At 41.3% G+C, this 24,775-nt stretch overlaps 1 protein-coding gene across 6 annotated transcripts in view; it reads right to left on the bottom strand.

The window, feature by feature from the left end:
* The window catches only part of PUM1 (pumilio RNA binding family member 1), a 93,895-nt gene that overhangs the window by 12,726 nt on the left and 56,394 nt on the right, over positions 1–24,775 (bottom strand). For 3 of the 6 annotated variants that reach the window (XM_089686306.1, XM_089686302.1, XM_089686307.1), the window contains exons 9-15: positions 17,213–17,329; positions 16,920–17,071; positions 15,657–15,795; positions 12,638–12,781; positions 12,206–12,490; positions 11,861–12,097; positions 3,269–3,536 (exon numbers count right to left, since the gene is read on the bottom strand). In XM_089686306.1, coding sequence (XP_089542432.1) covers positions 3,269–3,536; positions 11,861–12,097; positions 12,206–12,490; positions 12,638–12,781; positions 15,657–15,795; positions 16,920–17,071; positions 17,213–17,329 — 1,342 coding nt within the window. The remainder of the gene's footprint in view (positions 1–3,268; positions 3,537–11,860; positions 12,098–12,205; positions 12,491–12,637; positions 12,782–15,656; positions 15,796–16,919; positions 17,072–17,212; positions 17,330–24,775) is intronic. The other 3 variants (XM_089686305.1, XM_089686308.1, XM_089686303.1) reach the window with 2 other exon arrangements.

The following is a 24,775-nucleotide window of genomic DNA, read 5'->3' as shown; positions in this document are numbered from 1 at the left end:
GGGATAACCTGATCCACAGAACAGACTTCCTTAGCAAGAAATTGAGATGAACAGCCTCTTGACAGACACCCACCCTAGACACCTGTGAAGCTACAAATGGCCAATGCTTACAGGTACTGGACTGTTCCAAGGACTGCTCAGTGCAAGGGTCCAGAAAACTGACACTCCTTATGGGGTGTCATCTAAAAAATTAACAATAGGGGTGCAATAGGGGGAGGTCTCACCGCCTGCTCAACAAGGCTGCAAGAAACAGAATGAGGATGGCCTTTTAACAGGAGTCCCAGTTAAGGGATTAAAGATGTTGCATCATTTTGAGGATACCTGCTAAATGCCTCCAGAACTACTAAGGGAGTATGGGATGAGGTCACCTGTGGCAGTGGTAATGTCCTGTTTGTCTTTGGGAAGACAGGTTACATAGTGAAGCTGTAAGCTGCTAGGCCCAATATGAGACATGGACTTGATTACTCCCAAACCTGGGCAGCTGATGCAGATGAGCATTTCAGGCAGGTGGAGGTGGTCAAATCACTGTAGGAAGGCAGTGCTTTGAGACCAGAGATTGGAGATCCGTATGGTGTTTCAAGAGCAAGAATAGCAGTTGGACGGTGCTTCCTCTAAGCAAAATGGCAGTTAAGAGCATAGGACACATGCACACAACACTTCACCTAGCAGATAATAAAGGCGGATGATCCCACAGCTTTAACCCATAAAATTGGCATTGGTGGGAAATTTGAAATGGGGCTCCGTGGTTCAAATAGTGAGGTAGCTTCTGACACATCAGCCCGACTGGCCATACTCAAAATGTGAGTTTTCAGAGACAGGGTCTCAGCAGAAAGCACTCCACAGCTAACAGAGTACACTCAAGTCTCAGGTGAATCAGTTTGGTCTATCCCATAATGACAGGATGGGGAGTTGTAGGGTTCTGGAGTGGAACTGGGCAATCAAGATCGCCTTCAAGGAGGCCACCACCAGCCTCATGATGTACAGGACATCAGGGAGAAATGTGTGTATCAAAGTTTTTGAAGTCCTAGGGCCTATTTAATGGATCCAGACTAGTGACTGTGCTAGTAGAAGTAACAGTAAAAGTAATATTTAATTGCAAAGATAATACACACTGCATCAATAAGAGCCAAACTGGTCTCTCTAGGCAGGGAGTTATGGCAGCTGCCTGTGACTCCTCAGGAGGCAATATCATCTAGCAAAGATTTTTGAGACTTTCAGATACAGGCACATATCTCACCCTAGGTTCACATCTGTGTGGGTGGTGCTGCTGCGGATCCACACAAAATTCCGTGCAGCCGCACCACCCGCACAGAGAAATGCGGACCCGTGGGTGGGTGCCATTAGTTCTAATGGCATGCAGCCCGCACTGGAAAACGCAACCGTACTGGGAACCAAGGTTCCCGTGCAGGCTGCGTTTTCCAAAGTAGTGCAGGGACTTCTCCCCTGCGTGTTACGGGCACAGGAGTCCGTTCAAATGAAAAAGGCTCTCGTGCCCGTGCAAAACGTGGCCCGCATGGCCACATATATGCGAACCTGGGGTAAGGGTACAGGCAACAAATGTGCACACTTTGGGGCAGGGGTGTCCAACCTGCAGCCCAAGAAAGCTATGAATACAACCCAACACAAATTCAAACTTAAAATCGGAGCTCCAGTAAATCTGAAAAAGATAAAGCTCAGCAGCTACAAAAACTGTAGTTGCTGACTTTTTAAAAGCAGCCACTTACCGGTCCTATGTTCCAGCGGTGTGTTCACACCAGCCAGGTTCACCGGCCATCTTCTCTCCCTGGTACCAGCCTCTTAAGTGTGGACACCCAGCTGTGACAGCTTGTGGCTTTGCAGCTGGGTGCCCACTGTGCATGTGAGTAGCACTGCACCTTGTGAATGGTAACCTGTCACAGGGGAATTTTAAAAAAAAAATGCGTTTACACTTCGTGAACACATGAAAAATTTGATGTTGTCTCTTTACTGGACTTTTATAAGTTTAATCTTCCCAAAGAAAAATATCCCACTCTTCACAATCATGCCTTATTCATGTCATCAGTTTGCGGCAGCACCTATATTTGTGAACAACTATTTTCAAAGATGAATGTAAAGCAGTGAGCAAACTGTCGGCGCTATATAAATCCTGTATAATAATAATAATGAAGCACATGAAGGGCAAAATTTGACCCAAAATATCGGATGAGAACTTTGAGAATTCATTCTGAATTGCTACTACATCCATCAAACTAGATATTGTTGCGTTAGTTTATCAAAAACAGTGTCAAATATTGCATTAGTTTTTATTACCCTCTTACTTTTATAAAAAAAAAAAAAAAATGATGTTTTATTACTCAGACACTGTAGGTACATTATCTATATCAGCGATCTATAACTTGTGATGTGCCTGACTTTTTCTGCTCATCAGCTATCTTTATTGTTAGTGCATTTTATGTGTGGCCAAAGACCATTACTCTTCTTCCAATGTGGCCCAGGAACGGCAAAAGGCTGGACACCCATCACAAGGTACCTGTTAAGCACCAAAATCCATTTTAAGACCTCATACATATTAGATGTTTTTAACGTAGCTGTTAGGGGCATCTTGAGGTTTTTTTTCCTGCCTTTTAACACCACTGCATGTTAGCCTATGTGTCCATGCACACAAAGGCATTTAGAGAAGCTTAGAGCCAGAAAAGAGCTCACAGCCAGCTCGTCCAGGAGCAGTGGTGTTCTGGCAGAGAAAAAACGATTGACGTGTGTAAAAGCATCTAAACTTGCATTAACACTAGGCGCGTTTATCGACTGAGCGCGTTTAATGACTGAGCACTAATTCATTTCAACAGACAGAATAAATTATTATTATGGCCAATGAAAATGTCTCTTAATGCCCAAGAGATTGACACACCTAAACATAGCTAAAAGCGCTTAAATGCGTTACAAGTGTTTACAATTGTCAAGTGTTTCTGGCAAAGCGCTGTGCCAGGAGGAGAGGCATCTAAGGAGAGATAGCAAAATGTCCAGTATACATGAGGCCTAAGAAGTACACAATACGGCCAGGAATCATTACCGCAGAAGACTGCAATATGCTGACTGAAAAGTAATACCTCACTTGTAGGCATGCCTCACTCATCTAAAATCTAAACCAAATTCTGTGACTGAACAGGGTCCCAAAAATACATTTCTAGAGCCCCAGCCTTGCAACATGTGATTTTAATGCATTAAGTCCACAACCGAAGAAAAAATGAAGAGAATGCTTAGGTTAAATGCAGAGTAAATGAAGGTACAATACCTAGACCCATGCTGGTCCTGAGAAAACTCGATAATATGGCCAGCAATTTCTCTCAACTGAAGGTTAGGATAACGATTATTCCGAAAGTCTTCAAGCAATCTACTCCGACCTGAGGGCATCACATCAGACATACCATAGCGGAGTCGGGAAGATGGAAAAAGCGTGCTGCTTGGGCTGAATAAGCTTGATGCACTACTTGCACTGCGGTACTTAGCCTCTGCCCCTGGTGCAGCAGAAATGTATCGGCCGCTGCCATTTGTCAGTCCTCCTGTAAATAAGAAATTTTGTTATAGCTTCTTTATTTTGTTGATAAAATAAAATAAAATAAAAAAAAAAAAACAAAAAAAAAAAAAAAAAAAAAAACTTATAATGAACAGGAATAATACCTTGCTATCAGTATTTAAAGCAGAACTACACTGCATCTAAACACCAAAAACACTATTTAGTTGATTTTAATGTTCAAAGCAAATCCCCCCATTCATTCATGTCTCCATGCTTTATTTTGTTGAGAAATCACTTTGAAAAAAACACCACCTTGCATTTCCAGCTGTGGCCATCTTGAGTAAGGGCAAAATGATTCATGTAGAATTTACTTCCTAGGATCCATTTGCCCTTAGCTCAGAAATGCAGGCAGGAGGGTGTTCTTAGCTGAGAAAACACATCCTCCCCTTCTGAAGGCTTCTGGTGTGTATGACATCATTTGTCTAGGTACGAAAACCAGGAAATGTAGGAAATAAAGAAAAAAAATGTAAAACAACTGACACACTTTCCTATTGATGTACTAATGTTAGTAGCAAGAGGATTAAAAATAGTCAATGTTGATTGAGAGAGCCAAGTTCCGCTTTAAAATGCAGAGCAACTAACGACCACCATTCAAGAAGTTTCAGCACTTTAAAGTGTTTGACAAGCCTTTTTACACAAAAGCAGAGGATTAACCCCTTAGGTTCCCACAGTGAGTATAACAAGCATTCTTTACTGCATATACGGACCGATTTTACTGTTGTGGGTTTAGTAACACTTTAAGTAGATTATCTAAAGAAAACCGACTGTAACCTCATCGCACTAACTTTTTCACCACACTAAAAAAAGTACTGCATGCTGTACCTTTGCTTACCATCCTCAAAGAAAGCCTCAGGAGACCGTTTAAAGCACCTATGCATATTCTGAACAAATCAATGCCAGTATACAGGCATAAGACATGAGGGGGCAGACTGTAGGGTGCTCTGTAGGTCACATGCTTCTAATGGAACCCGTTTTCTTGTTACCACATTACTCACTTTGCCAAAGTAAAGGCAGTCTAAATATCAGGGTCGATAATACCTGTATAGCTCAGTATTTAAAATTAAAACATGATCTATTTTTACTACAACACATACATACACAGAAAACCATTAACAAAAAAGGGGGGGGGGAAATGCAGTTGCGGCACAGGAGATGCATTTGATGACATTGTGCAATTGTGCCATGGATTAACCAAGGATATTATTGCACTTAAAAACACCAACTTTGAAATCTAATCTGGGGTACGGGAATATCTCACCTGACATGGACCATACATCATTTTTTTTTGTAATCTAATAATCAAAAAATCAGCATGGATAAATTTCACAATATAAAGCAGACTGGGGACTCCCTATGTATTGAAGACAGGAAACTTCAAATATAAATATAAATAATGTCGCTTTCCTAATCCAGCAAATAAATGAAATAATTAAATAGTGTACCCATACAATTGAAAAATATAATCAAATAAAAGAAAAAAAGAAAAAAATTTCTTTAAAAAATTTTTTCTTTATTTGATTATATTTTTCAATTGTATGGGTACACTATTTCATTTATTTGCGGGATTAGGAGCACGACATTATTTATATTTATTTTTATTGACACATAAATAGAGGATGTGTTGGATGTCAGCAAACCTATACTTATAATTGGTGGCTCACAAGTACTACTCATATTTTCAGGAAAGTTCAAATAGCTATTTTGGAACTGCAATTGCTTCTTTTTGGACAGCTTTCCTTTAATACAACTGTCTCACTTATGAAGCAAGTATGCCAACTACCCCCCCCCCCCCTCCCCAAAAACAAAACTGACAGTTGTCTTTGCATGCTGGAATTCCACAATATGTTCCAACCGCTGGCTCCTCCATATCAACATCTCACTCCAAGAATCGTAGCAGAATACAGCTGAAAGTTTTATGGCCACACAACAAAAGAATCAACAATGTTTAAATCCGTCATGCTGCAGCCTCCTGGCCCTTTAAGGCTGGCCATACATTATACAATTTTCTGTTCAATTTCCTTTAGATTTACCTTCAACTATGTAGTACAAGGGTTTTCCCAATTGGATACAATTGAAAATGTTAAGGTTTGACCTCATTATATGGTTTTTGGTAAATCTAAAGCAAAATTCTCAAGAAAATTGTGTAATGTATGGCCAGTCTAAGAGGTACTAAATCCCGGGAGGCAGAGGTGGTCATTCCGATCATATGATCGGCAGTCACAGTGGACACATGATCAGAAAACTCCAGATCGTACGTATGCATCAGGAGCTTTCTGGTACCCGCTGGTTACTGTGCTGGGAGCACGTTCTCGGCACAGGAAAAGTTTACATAGGAACGCATATATACAGCCTCTTGTTGAAGCTCACCCGCAGTAGCTAATTGTAGTGAAAGTAGGCATTTTTAAAGTCATTTTTTTGCTCTGCAATAACAGAGAAGGCTAGAAACATTGCATCAGATGGTCAATTCCTTAAGGCTAGCTCCCCCAATCACAAACATCCTTCTAAAAAATGCCACTACAACAGCCACCGGTAATCTAGGACCTTGAGACAAAGTCAACAAAAAGACAGTGGGGTTGATTTACTAATGGCAAACAGACTGTGCACTTTGCTGCAGAGCTTAGTGAATGAGGCAACGCTTCATTTTACAAAGAACACCCAATCACTTGCAAGTGAAAAAACTACCCAAAAAACAGCATTTTTAACAGGTTAATGAGCTCTGAAGAAACAGCACTTGCAAAGTCTATTTGCCCTTAGTAAATAAACCCCAGTGCCATATTTGACATTGAAAACCAGCTACTGTGCATTACAGAATGACACAAAAACATACTACGTGTGCCCTATTTTTTATATGCAAAATATAATTAAAGAGTCAGATGTTTAACTGGCCATTTTAATGCTGCCCAGAACTCAGATTTAAAAGATATATTGTGCTGTATGTCCTACGAGATGAAACTAAGTCACAGCAAAGCAACATAGCACTTCTGAAAATAGCTAATGCAACTAGATGCAAATATATTAAGCAATTGAAAGAAAAAAAAAAAAAAATTAGATTTTTGTATTTTCCAGAAAACTCTTTCTTTGGAAGCTCATTGAGGGACACAGGATTCAGAGACAATTGGGCTGTACTACTGCCTACTGAAACATTTAGACACAAGGTATAGTTTTTAAAACAAAGTAGTGGCAACAGTAAGACCACAAACACACAGGGATCAAGGGGCCTACGTCCCTCAATGAGCTTGCAAGTAAGCCCGGGTTCACACTGATGCGGTGCAGAATTCGCATCGATTTCATACACCCGTTCATACAAACCGCTGCAGGTGTGTATTTTAAGTTACCAACAACCCGAAATCGGTTTGCAAAACACGGTGCGCTGTGGATTGCTGTGCGAATCACATGCAATGTGCCACACCACCTCAGCATGAACCCAGGTTAAAGGATTTTATAGAAAGTTAAGAAAAAATCCATTCTTCCTTTTCATGGAGGGAAAATGTATTCAGAGACAACTGGCACATCCAAAAAAAAAGTGACGAGGGGTGGGTCAAACAAGCAAAATGCTAAAAGGCCTAACTAAAAGCAAAGAACTGCCTGAAAGACTTCTGCCCAAGATCGGCATTAGAAGAGCCCTAAAAATCTACATGGTAAAACTAAAGGTGACCATACCCTACACAACTTGATCATACAATCTTTTAGATCTACCATAATATCTGTAGTGCAAGTGTCTATCTGATATAAAACTGCAATGCATGGTTTAGTTTTGTCCTTATATTACAGGCTTGGTAAATCTAAAGGAGATTGTACAGAGATTGTACAGTAAGATTGTATAGAATATGGCCAGCCTTAGAAAGTCTACGGATGCCGAAAAACCTAGGAAGAACTGTAAGATCTAATAAAGAGTGTGCCTTGAAAGGTAACAGTGGAACCTCATCCCTAAAGCGATTCCAAACGTGTTTTTTTTATTTTTTTAAACCTGTTACAATTACCTGCTGTGTGCAATGCTTTGCACAGAGCAGCCACTATGCACCCCCGCCAATGGCTCCCATGCTGTGTGAGCCAATGAGGGGAGAGAGAGACCTGGAAGAGCTGCCGCTTTCATGCACATCGCCAGATCGAGATGGGGCTCAGATAAGTATAAGGGGGTGCTGCACCCAGAAGATTTTTTACCTTCGTACACAGAATGCTTTAAAGGTAAAAAAAAAAAAACCTTCTGCCTTTAGATCATATAAGTGGTGAAGCGCTCAACTTATATTTATCTAGTGAATACTCAAATCATATTAATACAAAATAATTATAAATAATTATAAACTAGTGCAATATCTTCATACACATAACAACTATATCCCTGGTGATATAGTGAAAACTTATATCTTTTAAACTGTGCAGAAAGTGAAAAAATACAATAATTAAATAAATAAATAGTGATGCCACGCTGTGAAATTACTGGCAAAAGTGTTCAAAATAATGTCACTCCATGCTGCAAATAGTGCTCTTCGTGTAAATCTTGACGTGACTCCCCTCAATAGCAGAAATGCCCCCTCACCTTCCACATTCGACCCTTGCGGGTCACAGAGCCTTTTTGTATATATCTCTTTCTCTTTGATGTTCTCCACTGCCTCCACCGACCATAATCCACCTCCAGGCAGTAAGTACCTCTCCAATTACTCCCCTCATGCACCGAACTTTGTCAGGTAAACCTCTCCTCCACTGCCACCTCCGACCAAATTCCTCCTCCAGGCAGTAAATATCATCCAATACCCCTCACACAATGGACTCAGGCTCAGAGTGATTCATGTAAAACGATAAAACAAACCTCCATAGTGTAACATCGCTTTATTAGACTGATCCAATATAGTAAAATATTGCACTCACATGTCCCCACGATATTACAGGCAGTTTCCCATATGCTATGGGTATATACAGGAGTCCCAAGATGGCGTCCGAACCCGGAACCGGAAGTACGTCACCGCTACGTCGACGCGTTGCGCCACTGTCACGTGGCTTCTTCAGATCCTGAAGAAGCCACGTGACAGTGGCGCAACGCGTCGACGTAGCGGTGACGTACTTCCGGTTCCGGGTTCGGACGCCATCTTGGGACTCCTGTATATACCCATAGCATATGGGAAACTGCCTGTAATATCGTGGGGACATGTGAGTGCAATATTTTACTATATTGGATCAGTCTAATAAAGCGATGTTACACTATGGAGGTTTGTTTTATCGTTTTACATGAATCACTCTGAGCCTGAGTCCATTGTGTGAGGGGTATTGGATGATATTTACTGCCTGGAGGAGGAATTTGGTCGGAGGTGGCAGTGGAGGAGAGGTTTACCTGACAAAGTTCGGTGCATGAGGGGAGTAATTGGAGAGGTACTTACTGCCTGGAGGTGGATTATGGTCGGTGGAGGCAGTGGAGAACATCAAAGAGAAAGAGATATATACAAAAAGGCTCTGTGACCCGCAAGGGTCGAATGTGGAAGGTGAGGGGGCATTTCTGCTATTGAGGGGAGTCACGTCAAGATTTACACGAAGAGCACTATTTGCAGCATGGAGTGACATTATTTTGAACACTTTTGCCAGTAATTTCACAGCGTGGCATCACTATTTATTTATTTAATTATTGTATTTTTTCACTTTCTGCACAGTTTAAAAGATATAAGTTTTCACTATATCACCAGGGATATAGTTGTTATGTGTATGAAGATATTGCACTAGTTTATAATTATTTATAATTATTTTGTATTAATATGATTTGAGTATTCACTAGATAAATATAAGTTGAGCGCTTCACCACTTATATGATTTGATTTCACACATCTTGCGGTATAAAAGAATAGGTGATAGCAGCTTACTCACTAGGTTCTGTGGAGCGCAGGGGGATTTTTGTATTTTACTTCTGCCTTTAGAACCACTTTAAGACCAAAATCTTGGATAATATTTCTGAGCCACTTAGAAGTGGAGAAATGAGAAGCTGGTTCTCCTGTATAGGGACTATCAGAAATGGCAAGCAGAGTCGAGCCCTTGTAATAGAGGCAGTGGCTGAAAGACATATGTACAGCTCAAAAAACACTCAGACAAATCTAAAACTCCTTCTGATGTACTTGTGCTGCAAGACTGAAATCTTGAGGAGGAAGGAGGCTCTAGACTAGTTGGAACCCAAAACTTAAGCGATAATTTCCGTCCACTGCTGCCAAATCTACTGCACATACACAAAATGATCATATGGGAAACACCCTGTACAAAGGTCTTAATCAAAGAATGAGTGGCTAATGGTCTTGAAATGAGACCTCAAATGTTGGGATCTGACTCTTGATAGTACCGAGGACCAACTATTGATCCACGACAGACTTTAAAAGTGTCAGGACTGAATCTGTTCTACTTCTGCCATGGCAAGACTTCAATGGCTCTTGCTGCTTCCTCCATGTCCATTGAGGAGAGAGAGTGAGCAGAGTTGCTACTTTCAGGCACATCTCTGGATCAAGACTGGGCTCAGGTAAGTATTTAGAGGGGGCTAGGGGGAGCTGATCACAGAAGATTTTTTACCTTAAAGCAAACCTTCTACCTTTACAATCACTTTAATAAAGACCTCATCAAACAGGTACTATACGACAAAACATTTGGGAGGTGTAAACAGTTTCAGGAGTGGTCCACTATTGTACTGACTGTCTGAAAATAGCACTGGAAAAGGTTTTAGAAGTCTTGGGACCTTAGGTACCGTAGACTGGTAGGCAGCACTAGTGAAAGGTACAAACTATCTTTCAAGTGGTAGTAAACTCACTTTGTATATTTTTACCTACAAGTCAGCTTATAATAAAGCTAATGGTAGTGTAGATAAAATTATCATCTTCTAAATATTCACAGTTTAGGAGATATTCTATGGAGCAGCAGTGACAATACCGATGCATGCGCTCTGAAGGAACAGCATACCCATGCTGTTCCCTTCAAAAGCTGTGTGATGTGGCTGAAGCTCCCGCGCAATGTCACCAGTGGTTTAGAAAGTCAAGCAGCCGCAGCCCGCAAACCCAGGAGGGCACTGCCATCTGCAGTGGTGACAGCGCACCACTGCTATGCACACTAGCACATTATATTACCTTGCAACAGGAAACTTTAAAAAAAAAAAAAAAAAAAAACAACAGGTTTACTACTACTTTGCACACACTGTCATTAAGAGCCATATGATACGTCAAAGCCTTGGTGTTATGGTGGCCACCTCCTCATGGACAACTTCATATGGATAAAGCTTTTGCAAGGATTTGAGACTCTTCATTAGATAAAGCTTTTGCAACTGAAGGTTCAGAGGCAGATCAAATGATTCCACAGGATAAGGTGCGGATTTATGCTCATGTTCTCTGTGGACAGAATGAGCAAATAAACTTTTCCCATAAAATCTTGCACTATTACAGTAAAATCCTCTCATGTTACAACTGAAGAGGAGGCCACAACCAATGAGACCAAGGAGGACCCTGAGGAATGCAAGTGCTCCATTTGGGTTTGGGATCCGGCATGTTGCTTTCTAAATGGGAACAACTTCATTTTATAAGTGATACTAAACCTAAAAACATTTTGTATCATGATGCATTCCTTGCAATAAGGTAAAAAAACATTTTCAATTCCTCTGTTCTCCCCCTTCCCTGTGTGATGGGGAAGAGGGGAGAACAAATCCAGTGCTTTGCACAGATGCATCTCTTCTGCCCTCTCTTCGTCTTCACACAGGACTCGAGTAGCAGCAGGATCCATTGGCAGGGCTAAATCCCGCTGTGAGAGTCTATGGAGCGTGGCTCCATAGACACACAGCTTGGGAGTGAGCAGTGCCCCCATAGCAGCCGTTTGCTATGGGGATACATGAAAAAAGGGGAGGGGGGCCAAGATCACCGCCAGAACCCAAGAAGAGGAGGGTTGGGGCCGCTCTATGCAGTGGTATTTGCAATTTTACTTAAAGAAAGAAATTCTAGACTCTAATAACACTTTAATACAAGGTAAAAACCGTGAGTACTTATAAACTGAGTGCTGTAAGCAGTTCAAATGCTGGAAGGTGACCAGGTCACCATAGACTGCAGCAAAGAATGTTGGGAGTGGGAGGCCAATCACTGTTTGTTTGCCAATATCCAAATCCTCCTGTTGGTGGCAGTATAACCCATTTTTCTCTGAATCCTGTGTCTTTCAAAGAATAATTTCAACAAAAAAAACAAACAAACAACAAAACAAACTTTCACCTCAAAAATGATGACTATACACACTCAAAAATAAGTTTCGTGATGAAAGCATGCTGAATGACAAGAAAATAAGCACATCCACCAAATACAGAGAGCTTCTTACCAAGGTTGAGGCTGGAAGATGATCCATGAGAGGATAAAGATGGTGGGGGTGTCTGGGAATGGCTGGCCCCCTGGCTTGGAAGGGGCATGCCTACAGGACCAGGAGAGGAAGAGAAGCCTAGACCATTGTAGAAGCTATGTCCAATGGGATTCAAACTGCTGGAAGTCCTTTTGTATAGATCTGTACTGCCAGTCAGAGAATCACGACGTGATCCACTACCAGTGCTAGAATTAGCAACTGCAAGAGAGAAAAAAAAAACTGTCAAGAAGAAAGAAAAAAAAAAAAAAGCGCTGCTTTATCTGTATGCACAACGTAAATGCTAATCAATAGCTTCTTGATACTCACCTGCTGTTCCAAAGCCACCCAGTGCTGAACTAAGCGTTGCTCCCAGTGATCCACTGCTTCCAAAACCCAATGAACTATTCGCCGGCTGACCTGAACTTTGTGAAAATAAGGAGCTGCTTTGAGAGTTATTGGTCAGGGAACTGTTGCCGTAGAATGAGCTGGACGCCAGATTCTGATTGCCTTGTGGTTGCGGTTGTCCCTGAGGTTGCTGAGAATTCAATTGACGGAAGGGTCCATTTGTAGCACCACCTGGTCCGTTGGCAGAAGCAGCTGCTGCTGCAACAGCTTACAGATATAGAGCAAAATATCAGCTTTCATGTATAAGACAACTGAATATCTTTCAAGTCAGTAAATGGCAGCTGTATGCGGTATTTCTGCACAATAGATTGAGACGCATGTAGCTATATACGTGTTTCCAACAGTGCTACATACCTGCTTGAGCTGCAGATGGACTAATAATAACCGGTGCGGGAGCTACCAACCGAACAGGGCCACCCAGCCCATTTCTGGCTCCGGTATTCACAACAAGTGCCCCTGTTTGGTCATAGTAAGCAGCAGGAGCTAAAACTGGATATCCTAAATGAATAAACAGAAAAGTAATCTGTAAGAAAATATGATAAGATAGAAGAGAACATATATAAAGCAATCTGTATGTCACAGATATAGACAGGCAAGCAATACAATCCACATTCTTCAGTGTTAAAAGGGCAGTTAGGGGCAATACTTTATATACTTTCATGTACTACACATGTTGCATGTTTCATATTGCAGGACAACCACATAGCCAGGACCAGTGACCACTCTTAACTTGGTTAAAGCTCACTTTTAGGTATGGCTCTTTTTACATAGTTACACTGGTCCAGCTTGGACCAATTTAACTATTAGTGGTGCAGCGAAAAGAAAATTCTTGGATTGAAACCGAAAATTCAGGATGCATTGGACCGAAAACCGAAATGGACAGTTTTTTTTAATATTTTATTTATATATAATTGTATTACATGTGACTTTCATTTATAGCATGAATTTAAATGAATACGAATTTATTTTCAGTACCTTTCAGCCAAAAGGCTGTTTTCACACTGAGCAGTTTCTGCAGTGCTTTTGCGTTTAAAAAAAAAAAATAAAATAAAAAAAAAGGAAGGCATAAGAAAAGCTCAAGGAAAATGCATCCCTTTAAATTCAATGTATGTCTTCACAATGGTCCATTTTGCTTCCCTTGCGGTGTTAACCTCCCTGCTTGCCACATTTTTTGGTGCATATTTGGCAAGTTAAAGAAAAAAAAAATGCACCAGAACTGCAGCTCCCCATTGAGGCCTGTTTTTTTAGGGCTTTTTGCAGACACGCACTAAAGTCAATTTAACATTGTTTTCTATGGGACACGTTCACATCTATGCTTTTTTGAGCTACTGCGTTTTCGGAAAGGGTCAAGGATGTTTTTAAATGCAAAATGTTGCATTTATAGCTAAAAAACTTCAATGGAGATGCTGCAGAAAACGCATGTAGTGCGGTTTTTACACGTTTGTGCTGGCCAACAAAAAAAAAAATTTCAAAAAAGACAAAAAACACTATAAAAAGCACTGCAAATTTGACAAAACACAAACTGCATTGGTGTGATCCAGGCCTGAAATGCACTGAAAACGCATCAAAAATGCACGTGTTGTGTTTTTGATGCGTATTTCATTTTACATCTGCCCAGCAACAAGCTGGCCAGAGAAAAAAAAAACCCCACACCTCAAAAATGCGTCTAAAACGCAAGCGCAAAAAAACGCAAAACGCACTGCAAAATGAACAAAACGCAAATTGCTTTGGTGTGAACCAGGACTGAAATGCATTGAAAATGCAGCAAAAACGTGTTGTGTTTTTGATGCGTTTTGTGTAATTTGCCCAGCAATAAGTTGGCAAAAAAATAAAAAAAGCCAAAGTGCATTTAAAGTGCATCAAACTCACATGCAAAACGCACTGCAAAAAAGGACAAGATGTAAACTGGATTTGTGTGAACCAAGCCTGAAATGCATTGAAAACCCATCAATGATGCACACGTGTTGCATTTTGATGCATTTTTTGGTCAAATGACCTATGAAATACGCACCCTAAATGTTTAAAATTGCACTAAAAATCACAACAAAATCACAGGTATAATCACAGGTAAAATTGAGTGTTTTCTGCACCTTTTTTCCCCCATCGTCAAAATGCCAATAACACTATTTTGGCCTGGTAGATTTCGGCCGCTGATATATCGGTGCATCCCTAGTAACTATGTATCTACTATATCCATGGGATCCCTGTGGAACTGGGAAATCACTGCAGTATACACTGCTACTAAAGTGGTTGCCACTAGCTTCCAGGTCCCATACACTGAACACAAGGGGTCCCTTGCTCAGCATAGGTGCCATTCAGGAACACATTTTTTCAATGAATGCAAAGCATTCCCAGATAGGACGAAATGCTGAGACGGGGCAATTATATTATGATTCATTCATTGAGAAAATGCAAAATTGCTCTCCATGTAAAAAGCGCCATACCTAAAGTTCAGCTTTAAGACCAGATGAATACTGCTCTGCATTCAACCCTAAATTTGGCTTGGTAACTTGCAATACCTATAGAGTAGCATTAGGTTAAGAACCATTAATGTGTGTTGTATGCAAAATATGTTGACAAGGAACATGCGGATATGAAGAAAGAAAACAATCTCATCAGTTTATGGCTTGTCTTTCACTGTCCAGTCAGCAGGCTGGGGTGGAAAAAGGACACCACTATATTCCTTACCAGCAAGAAATGTCATCCACCTAGCTTTGTGGTAGAGATGTGTAAATCTAAGGACTAGATGGACAAAAATACAATTCCTTTGACTGGTAAAATGGCTCCCATATGTACTTCATCTATATGTTTAGTGGTTTGCCTGAAGTTAGCATTAATACCCTCTGCAAGCAATATGCCATACCAGCATCCACTCACAAGGACTGGCTGCAGTAAGCAACCAGAATTAAATTTCTCCTTGCATATACTGAAATGGAACACCAACCTAAATTAATTTTCCCCATTTTGGGGGGGGGGGGGGGGGTTAAGACATCAGCCTGATTTGTATGACTGTCAAACCTTTTAAGAACATTTCCTTCACCTTCTGTTGTGCCAACAGCACAAGAAGCAAGGAAGACGCTCCTAAATGGAGAGAGACAGCAATCAAATCTGACTGAGGTTCTAGTTCTCTCTCACTTTACCCAAAGTAAAGTTTGGGCAGGAAGTCCACTCTTATCTATTTTACTGTACTATATATATATATATATATATATATATATATATATATATATATATATATATATATACACACACACACACACACACACTAACTGAAATCAATTTGCTACAAGAATTACAAGAATTTTAAATTAAAATTACAACTGAAACCAATTTTTCTTTAAAAAAAAAATTTGGTAAAAAATGTGCAACTCACCAGGCATTCCAGCAGCAAGGCCTTGCCCAAAGGCCAGTGCAGAATTCACAGCAGCTGCTGCAACAAGCTGGTCATTTTGTTGTCCCTGTTGATTCTGGTTGGGGGTTAGCGGTCGCTGATTACCTCCAGCACGAAGCACCTAGGAAATACACACACTTTTAAAAGGGGTAAAAACATGCAAAATGGGTGGTTACTGCTTTCAGAGTCAAAATCACTAAAGCGAAAACAACTAAATTGCCTCAAACAAAATGACAGATGGACCAGAAGTGAATACAACCTCTTAAACCCATCCAAGACTCATCAGATGCCAGTAAGACAGCATCAACAGCATGGTTTTCTTCTTGATGACCCTACCAGGGAGACATCCATGTAGAACTTCTAAGTCCAACATTCTGCTACAGCCATACAAAGACAAGCAAGGGAATCTTCTTCCTGATATACTCCATCTATCATATATTTAATGAAGATCATCATATTAGCCACAAGCAGCTAAGCAAAGTTGGAAATTGAAGTTTAGAAAGCTGGTGGAGGTTTAAAGTGGTTGTAAAGGTAAAGTTTATTTATTTATTTTTTTTAAACCTTAATGCATTCTGTGCATGAGTTTAAAAAAAAAAACCTTTCCAAATCAGTACCCTCCCCCCCCCCCCCCCAGCACCCCTTAAATACTTACCCCAGCCCGATCTCGGTACAGGGTGTGACCATCTGCATCAGCGCTGCTCTTTTCTCCTCTTCTCATAGAATGCTCATCAGCAGCGGGAGCCATCAAATCCTGTGAGCAGAGAGTGAGGGCGGAGCTGAGTTGCACTCTGTGTGTGAATAGATGCACACGGTGAAGCTCGGAATCAAGCCAGCATGAGTGCTCTCATAGCAAGCAGCTTGCTATGGGGGCACTTGGAAGACAAGAGGAGCCATAAGCACCAGTGGGGGACCCCAGAAGATGAGGGTCGGGGCTGCCCTGTACAAAGCCATTGCACAGAGAAGGCAAGTATGACATTATTTTAGAAACAAAAAAATCTTTACAATCCCTTGAATGCATTATCTATCATGAGTACCATTACTTACCAATCAAATCTATGTAATGGTTAACACACACACACCTTGCTGTCAAACAATATTTCTAAGACTTTGCCCCTATGGGGACCTCTAACAGATCATGTTAGATCTCTCAGACTTGGAAGAGAAGAAGGCTCGCAAATAATGACCTGACTGTGGTCCCTGAAAAATGACTAAGGGACCAACATGCCAAAAGATAAGAATACTCACCTGTTGCTGGCCCTGCTGATTCTGAGGATTGTTCTGTTGAGATGCAGAGTTGTTTGCTGCTGCAGCCGCCGCCGCTTGCTGCTGAAAGAGGTTGGCAGGATATACTCCCCATGGAGTGACACCGTAATATTGGTGGGGAACCACAGCTGGGCCTGATGAAAGTCAACAGTCATTATCCAATATAAAATCCATCCTTAACCCTAAACAGAACTAGTATAACAAAAACAATACACCAAGCACAAGTTGAAATTACAAGCAACATCAAGCAGTATAGAAACAAAAGGAAACCTTACCAAGCGTAGCTGCTGCTGCAAGACCGGCTGCATAAGGATCTGTTCCAGGAGGCGCTGCACTGATGATGTAAGGGTTTGGTACAAACGCAGCTGGAGCTAGACCTGCTGAAAACATACCTGTCAGTGAAAGCAGACTTCAGTACATTGCCAATATAGGAAAAGTGTCTTGTATCCAATTAGTAAAAATACACCATGCTTTTAGTGTCAAATATGTGTCTATTTTTGGGAGGGGTCAGTTAGAGACAGACCAAAATTTGGAGTAAAAGCATCGTCATTAGAGGAGATATCCTATGTATGCTATGACACTACATTTTAGGGAAACATATGAAATGCATCAATTCAACAGTAATAAACACTTTGCCATTTCAATTTCCCTTATACACTCACTGGCCACTTTATTAGTAACACCTTGCTAGTACCAGGTTGGACCCCCTCTTGCCTTCAAAACTGTCTTAATTCTTCACAGCATCAAATCAACAAGGTGTTGGCAACATTCCTCAGAGATTTTGGTCCATACTGACATGAGAGCATCATGCAGTCACAGCAGACTTGTCGGCTGCACATCCATGATGCGAATCTCCCGTTCCGCCACATCCCAAAGTTGCTCTATTGGATTGAGATCTGGTGACTGTGGAGGCCATTAGAGTACAGTGAACCCATTGCCATGTTCAAGAAACCAGTTTGAGATTTTAGTTTCGTGACATGGTGCATTATCCTTCTGGAAGAAGATAGGTACACTGTAGTCATAAAGAGATGAACATGGTCAGCAACAATACTCAGGTTAGGCCATGGTGTTTAAACAATGCTCAATTGGCACTAAGGGGGCCAAAGTGTGCCAAGAAAATATCCCCCATACCATTACACCACAACCACCAACCTGAATCATTGATACAAGGCAGGGTGGATCCATACTTTCATGTTGCTTACGCCAAATTCTGACCCTACCATCTGAATGTCCCAGCTGAAATCGAGACCAGGCAATGTTTTTGCAATCTTCTATTGTCCAATTTTGGTAAGCCTGTGTGAATTGTAGCCTCCATTTCCTGTTCTTAGCTGACAGGAGTACCACCCGGTGTGGTCTTCTGCTGCTGTAGCCCATCTGCTTCAACGTGTTGTGCGTTCAGAGATGGTATGCTGCATACCTTGATTGTAAAGAGTGGTTATTTGAATTACTTTTGCCTATCATCTCGAACCAGTCTAACCATTCTCCTCTGACATTTACAAGGCCTTTTTGTCCACACAACTGCTGCTCACTGGATATTTTCTCTTTTTCGGACCATTCTCATACCCTACAGATGGTTGTGAGTAAAAATCCCAGTAGAGCAGCAGTTTTTGAAATAGTCAGACCAAAACGACTGGGACCAACAAACATGCCACGTTCAAAGTCACTTAAATCCCCTTTCTTCCCCATTCTGATGCTCAGTTTGAAATTCATAAAGTTGCCTTCACCACGTCTAGATGCCTAAATGCATTGAGTTGCTGCCATGTGATTGGCTGATTAGCAATATGTGTTACCATGCAATTGAACAGGTGTACCTATAAAGTGGCCAGTGAGTGTATTTACATACTATATAAAGAATTAAAACACCTAATGTTGTGTGCCAACACTTAAAGAGAAAAAAAAACTAGTTCCACTTTGGAAAAGCAAAGCATTACATAGATACACAGAAATAAGGTAACTAGCAACTATTCTGAGGAAGAGACCATCCAGGTTTTGTGCTAGAATGGTACAGGACACAGCAGAATGTTTTCACAGCCTAGTAATTGCAATTACAGCTGGAATGGGTCACTGTGGTCATGGTCAACATAAACCAGTACCAAGAAACAAACAAAAATAAATAAATAAATAAGCTGCCACAGCTGACCAATTAAAAATCTTAGCTGGCTGGCCTTCTCTGGTTTCTATATCATTTGTTAGTGACCCAAAACAAGTAAGAAGGAGAACACAATGTAAGATATGCTTTCATTTATCCCAGGTCAGAAAAAAATAAATGTGACAAAATGCTTTGGAATGGTAAATGAAAAAAAAAGAAAAAAACACCTCTAGTGTAGTGTGTGGCCTTTGTTTCAATGAACCCATAATTGTATACATGCAGGCCACTTAAAGTGATTGTAAAGGCAGATTTTGAGTTATTTTTTAAAACAAACATGTCATACCTGCTCTGTGCAATGGTTTCGCACAGAGCAGCCCCGAGAGAGAGAGAACAAGAAAGAGCGGACGAGCCTCTGCTCTTGTGCACATTGCTGGATAGAGATCGGACTCTGGTAAGTAAGAAGATAAAGAACCTACTGCCTTTACAACCATTTTAACAAGCACACTTTAGAAGTACCACAAATCACTATCTTCTTGCATAGATAAAATTGTATATTTCAAAACACTCAAACCAAGGTGCCTGGTTGCTCTCAAATGGAAAAAACAGAAGCCCCCCCCCCCCCCCCCCAGTTGAACTGCACTCCAGGATCAGAAATGCGAAACGGATGGAATACCTGGCCGATTCCTTATCCACTTGCCTACTGGGCACTTATACCCCCTTCGTGCCCAGGCCAATTTTCAGCTATGTTGCACATTGAATGACAACTGCGCACTCATGCAACACTGAACCCCTATGAAATTTTTATCATTTTTTCACACAAATAGAGCTTTCTTTTGGTGGTATTTAATCACTACTGGGCATTTTATTTTTTGTGCTATAAACAAAAAAAGCTTCTTTGTATTGTAAAATTTTGCAAACAGGTAATTTTGCTCCTTGCCTGATGTGCATTGATGAGGCTTCACTGATGAGCTGACACTGAGCTTGATCATCAGTGCTGATCTGTTTTCTGTGACAGCGTGAGGAAAGTGCAGCCGATAACCTGCAACTACATTTACAGGGTGATCTGCTGTGTCCTTGGACACAGCTTGCTTTAAAGCAGAGTTCCACCCAAAAGGGGAAGTTCTGCTTTAAAGATTGGTTCCCCGCTCCCCATTAAGGATTGGCACCTTTGGTGTGCGGGGGGGAGGCAGGTACCCGAATTTGACAGGTACCTGCTCCCACTTCCAGTGTGATCGCCTAGGCCAGGAGTAGGCAACCTGTGGCTCTCCAGCTGTTGCAGGACTACAAGTTCCATCATGCCTCTGCAAGTCATAGCTGTAACTGTCAGTTTTGTAATGTTGCAATGCCTCATGGGAAATGTAGTTCCACAACAGCTAGAGAGCCGCAGGTCGCCTAGGCGATCGGAAATGGAAGTTGTCCTTCTACTCTCCCTCCCCAAAATCTTGTGGGAGACGTGACAGGTCCCAGAAGATGACGGGGCCATTCAGGAAGTGCAGCGCTACTCACGCATGTGCAGTGGGCATCCGGCTGTGAAGCTGCAAGCCGGGTGCCCACACTGAAGATGCCAGCCTTCAGGAATACAGGACGACCGGTGAAACGGGTTGCGGCGGGGGCAACGCGGGATCGTGGGAAAGGTGAGTGGCTGTTTTTTAAAAGTTAGCAGCTACAGTTTTTGTAGCTGCTGACCTATTTTTTTTTACAGAGTGAGTGGAACTCTGCTTTAAGGAAAGCTAAGCAGTTCTGATAAAATAAGGAAGGAAATATATTTACAGCAACAAGAACAATCACACAAAAGCAAAAGGACTCCAAGGTGGCAGAAACAAAAATTTAGAAACTAAATTTTGCGGTAGACTATGGAGAGCAGATTAGGATTCCACAGAGCAGTTATTGTAGGGCAAAACACCAATTTGGACATCTTGTCCTCTTTCAGAGGTATTAATATTTCAGAGGATGTCACTTTTCAGTGAAGGCTTACATGCTAACTGAAAATAATGGTTAAACAATGTTTTTCAGCCAAAGATACTTGCTTAATACTAATTCAATAATTGTGATGCTGAGCTGAGTGCCTGCAGTCTGGCCACACGTGCCCTGATAGCAGGTGCTCACTTATACACCCTGCCCAGTCTATGTAGCATAAACACATTACACACTGCTGAAAAATATTAACGGAATACTTTGTAATCAGCGTATAGCATCATGTCAATTAAACTCCTGGGACATTGATCAGGTCAGTTAAGTAGCAAAGGGGGTTGTTAATCAGTTTACTTTGGTGTTAATGAAATGAACAACAAGTGCACTAGATGGGCAACAATGAGATGACCCACAAAACAGGAATGGTTTTACAGATGGAGGCACGGACATTTTTTTTCTTACTCATCTTTTCTGACAGTTTTTCACTAGTTTTGCATTTGACTAGGGTCAGTGTCACTACTGGTAGCATGAGGCGATACCTGGACCCTACAGAGGTTGCACAGACAGTCCAACTCCTCCAGGATGGCACAGCAATACGTGCCATTGCCAGAAGGTTTGCGGTGTCTCCCAGCATACTCTCAAGAGCATGGAGGAGATTCCATGAGACAGGCAGATACTCTAGGAGAGCTGGACAGGGCCGTAGAATGTTCTTCTACCAGTATCTGCTCCTTTGTGCAAGGATGATACACTGCCAGAGCCCTACAAAATTACCTCCAGCATGCCACTGATATGAATGTCTGTGACCAAACAATCAGAAACAGACTTCATGAGGGTGGCCTGAGGGCCCGACGTCCTCGAGTGGGCCCTGTGCTCACTTGCCCAGCACCATAGAGCTCGATTGGCATTTGACACTGAACACCAGAATTGACAGGTCCGCCACTGGCACACTGTGCTTTTCACAGATGAGCACATGTGACAAACGTGAAAGGGTCTAGAGAAGATGTGGAGAATATTATGCTGCCTGGAACATTGTTCAGCATGACCGTTTTGGTGGTGGGTCAGTGTTGGTCTGGAGGGACGCACAAACCTCTACAGGCTAGACAATGGCACCCTGACTGCCATTAGATATCGGGATGAAATCCTTACACCCATTGTCAGACCCTTTGGTGGTCCAGTGGGTCCTGGGTTCCTCCTGCAGCGCGACAATGCCCGGCTTCATGTGACAACAGTATGCAGGCAGTTCCTGGAGGATGAAGGAACTGATACCATTGAATGGCCCCCACGCTCGCCTGACCTAAATCCAATAGAACACCTTTGGTATATCATGCTTCTATCCATCCGACGCCACCAGGTTTGACCTCAGACTGTCCAAGAGCTCAGTGATACCCTGGTCCAAATCTGGGAAGAAATACCCCAGGACACCATCTGTCGTCTCATTAGGAGCATGCCCCGACATTGCCAGGCATGTATACAAGCATGTGGGGGCCATACAAACTACTGAGTACCATTTTGAGTTGCTGCAATAAAATTTCAGCAAAATGGATTGGCCTGCTGCATCATTTTTTCACTTTGATTTTTGGGGTGTCTTTGAATTCAGTCCTCTGTAGGTTGATAATTTTCATTCCCATCAAACAATGGAGCATCCTTACGTTCCTAACACATTACCAAGTCCATATCAGTATAGATATCCAGCATGATGTTTTTCCCCATTGAGATCTGATGTCTTTTCAAAGTGTTCCTTTAATTTTTTTTGAGTCGTGTATACAGGTGTGGACAGTAAAGTATCACAGATTTGCACCAGTAAAAAGGAAATTCATGGGGCATGTATAGCATATACAGCAGCTGCTTAGATAGGGAAGAAGGACCCGGTACATGTCCAGAGATGCACAAAGCATACTGCGAAGGACATTCGGACAATAAAATGGAAAGGATGGCCAAAACGGTATGCTCTCCCAGCTACAAGTTGATCACATACGATTATCTCTGTCAGGGACATAAAGCATACATTTTGCATTTTATCATGGACATACTTATCACATGGAAAACACTACCAGGGATATACTGTACACAACATGCACTCTACCTGAAGGTGCATTTTATCAGGGACATGTTGATAACATTGGGTCTTCAAACATATATATATATATATATATATATATATATATATATATATATATATATATACACACACACACACATATATAGAGTTTGAAAAAGTGCGGAAACTTTATGAAGAACCCTCATACTTTTGATTCTGTACCAGTAAGAAACTAATCAAAATGGGTACTTCTAGGGACACAATCTTACGTTGCGTATAGTTTTTTTTTGACAGCGATGCAAACAGCCAGTGGCATCTTCTACAATAACGGAAGAGTAGGAACTAATATAAAAATAGTTAGAAGCATTTACTGTTGATAAAGCTAATGTTAGTGGTCATAAAGCTAATGATAGTAAACCAGTTTTCAATATCTTCAGGAATGCCATGATGTAGGCAACCAATCCCCCAACTATTATTTTAAAAAGAAAAAGGATTAGCAATGGTAGCCTGCATGTCTCTCTTGGCAGAGGTTTACTTTAGGCCTCATGGTTCTGAATATGGCTATTGCCTTATGCTAGGCTTGTGGCAATGACAGTCCAACAAAACTGGATGTAAAAATCATCTAGATTAAGTCCCATGAGAAATTCAGAATGAACAGGCATCTTAAAAAAAAAAAAACAAAAAAAAAACAAAAAAACAAAAAACAGTGACTGGACCAAAAATGATCTGTAACATCATATTAGTGGGAGTGTATCTTCATCTCTTCCTCTCTTTTTTCTGTGGAATCCTTGAAGAGAACTTGTCCAGAAATGCAAAACAGTGCATGAGGAAACTTCTGCCAACTGCTGAAAATACATTCATCTAAGCCAGTAGGCAATATAAAAGCAATGAAGCACCAAACTGCCATCAATTATGTTTAAAATAAAACACCCAAGTAGATACCTATTCAAGGCTGCAGTGAGGGAATAACCAGAGAACACTCTGAACACAGTATCTTGTCCTGGTTGACAGAACTACCTTTGCAAAGAAAATGACTGAAGCAACAACAAAAAACAAATGCTAGCAACACAGGTCATCTTCAAACTCTCTTAAATAGTGTAACAATTGCTGTACAGCTATCGTTTATCACAACAACCTGTCCTGCTTTCAAAGATATAAAACACCTATATGTTTACAATGTTTATCTAATTTCGCCATGAATCCTCAACACAGTTTTAAAACCCCTTTATATGTGTGCCACTGCCAAATTATTTTTTTAATCTGCCTATACTGCATATCCCAAATTTATTCTTGTAAATGGAGTAATTCAAGAAAAAAAAAAAAAAGTAATTAATTCCTCAGTTCTGCATTGATGCCCGAATCAACATGTTAAAACACATCAACCAGGCTTGTAAGAGGCTTGTACTAAAGAAAATATCAAAACACAAGACTACAGGCAGAATCTATATGTGATAGACCTGTAAATGGGTGTCAGCCCTCAAGCCAAGCCCTAAAGTGGTTGAAACCTGAGACAAGAAATCTTTTATACTGCATATTTGTCTCTATTCAAAGCTCTGAGTGTGATTTCTCTCTGCTGCCTCATTCTTCTGTTACCTGCACTCCTGACACCAAGCAAACCAAGAGAAACATGGCCGTGGAAGGAAAGATCCACCATTCAACCTATGACTGACAGCCACAGTTGTGCTTGTTCCCGGTGTAATTTGAGAGGGGCTCAGAGTTCTCCTTAGCTGTACAGTGTGTGAATACAGATTCCCTCCCCCTGCTTTGTGCTGCTGAGAAATGCTGACAGATTCTGTGTGT

Source organism: Staurois parvus, unplaced genomic scaffold, assembly GCF_062004578.1.
Source record: "Staurois parvus isolate SC_StPar_1 unplaced genomic scaffold, SC_StPar_1.0 ptg000394l, whole genome shotgun sequence".
Lineage (NCBI taxonomy): Eukaryota > Metazoa > Chordata > Amphibia > Anura > Ranidae > Staurois > Staurois parvus.
The sequence above is the reverse complement of the archived record's forward strand: the minus strand, read 5'-3'. Positions and strand labels throughout refer to the sequence as shown.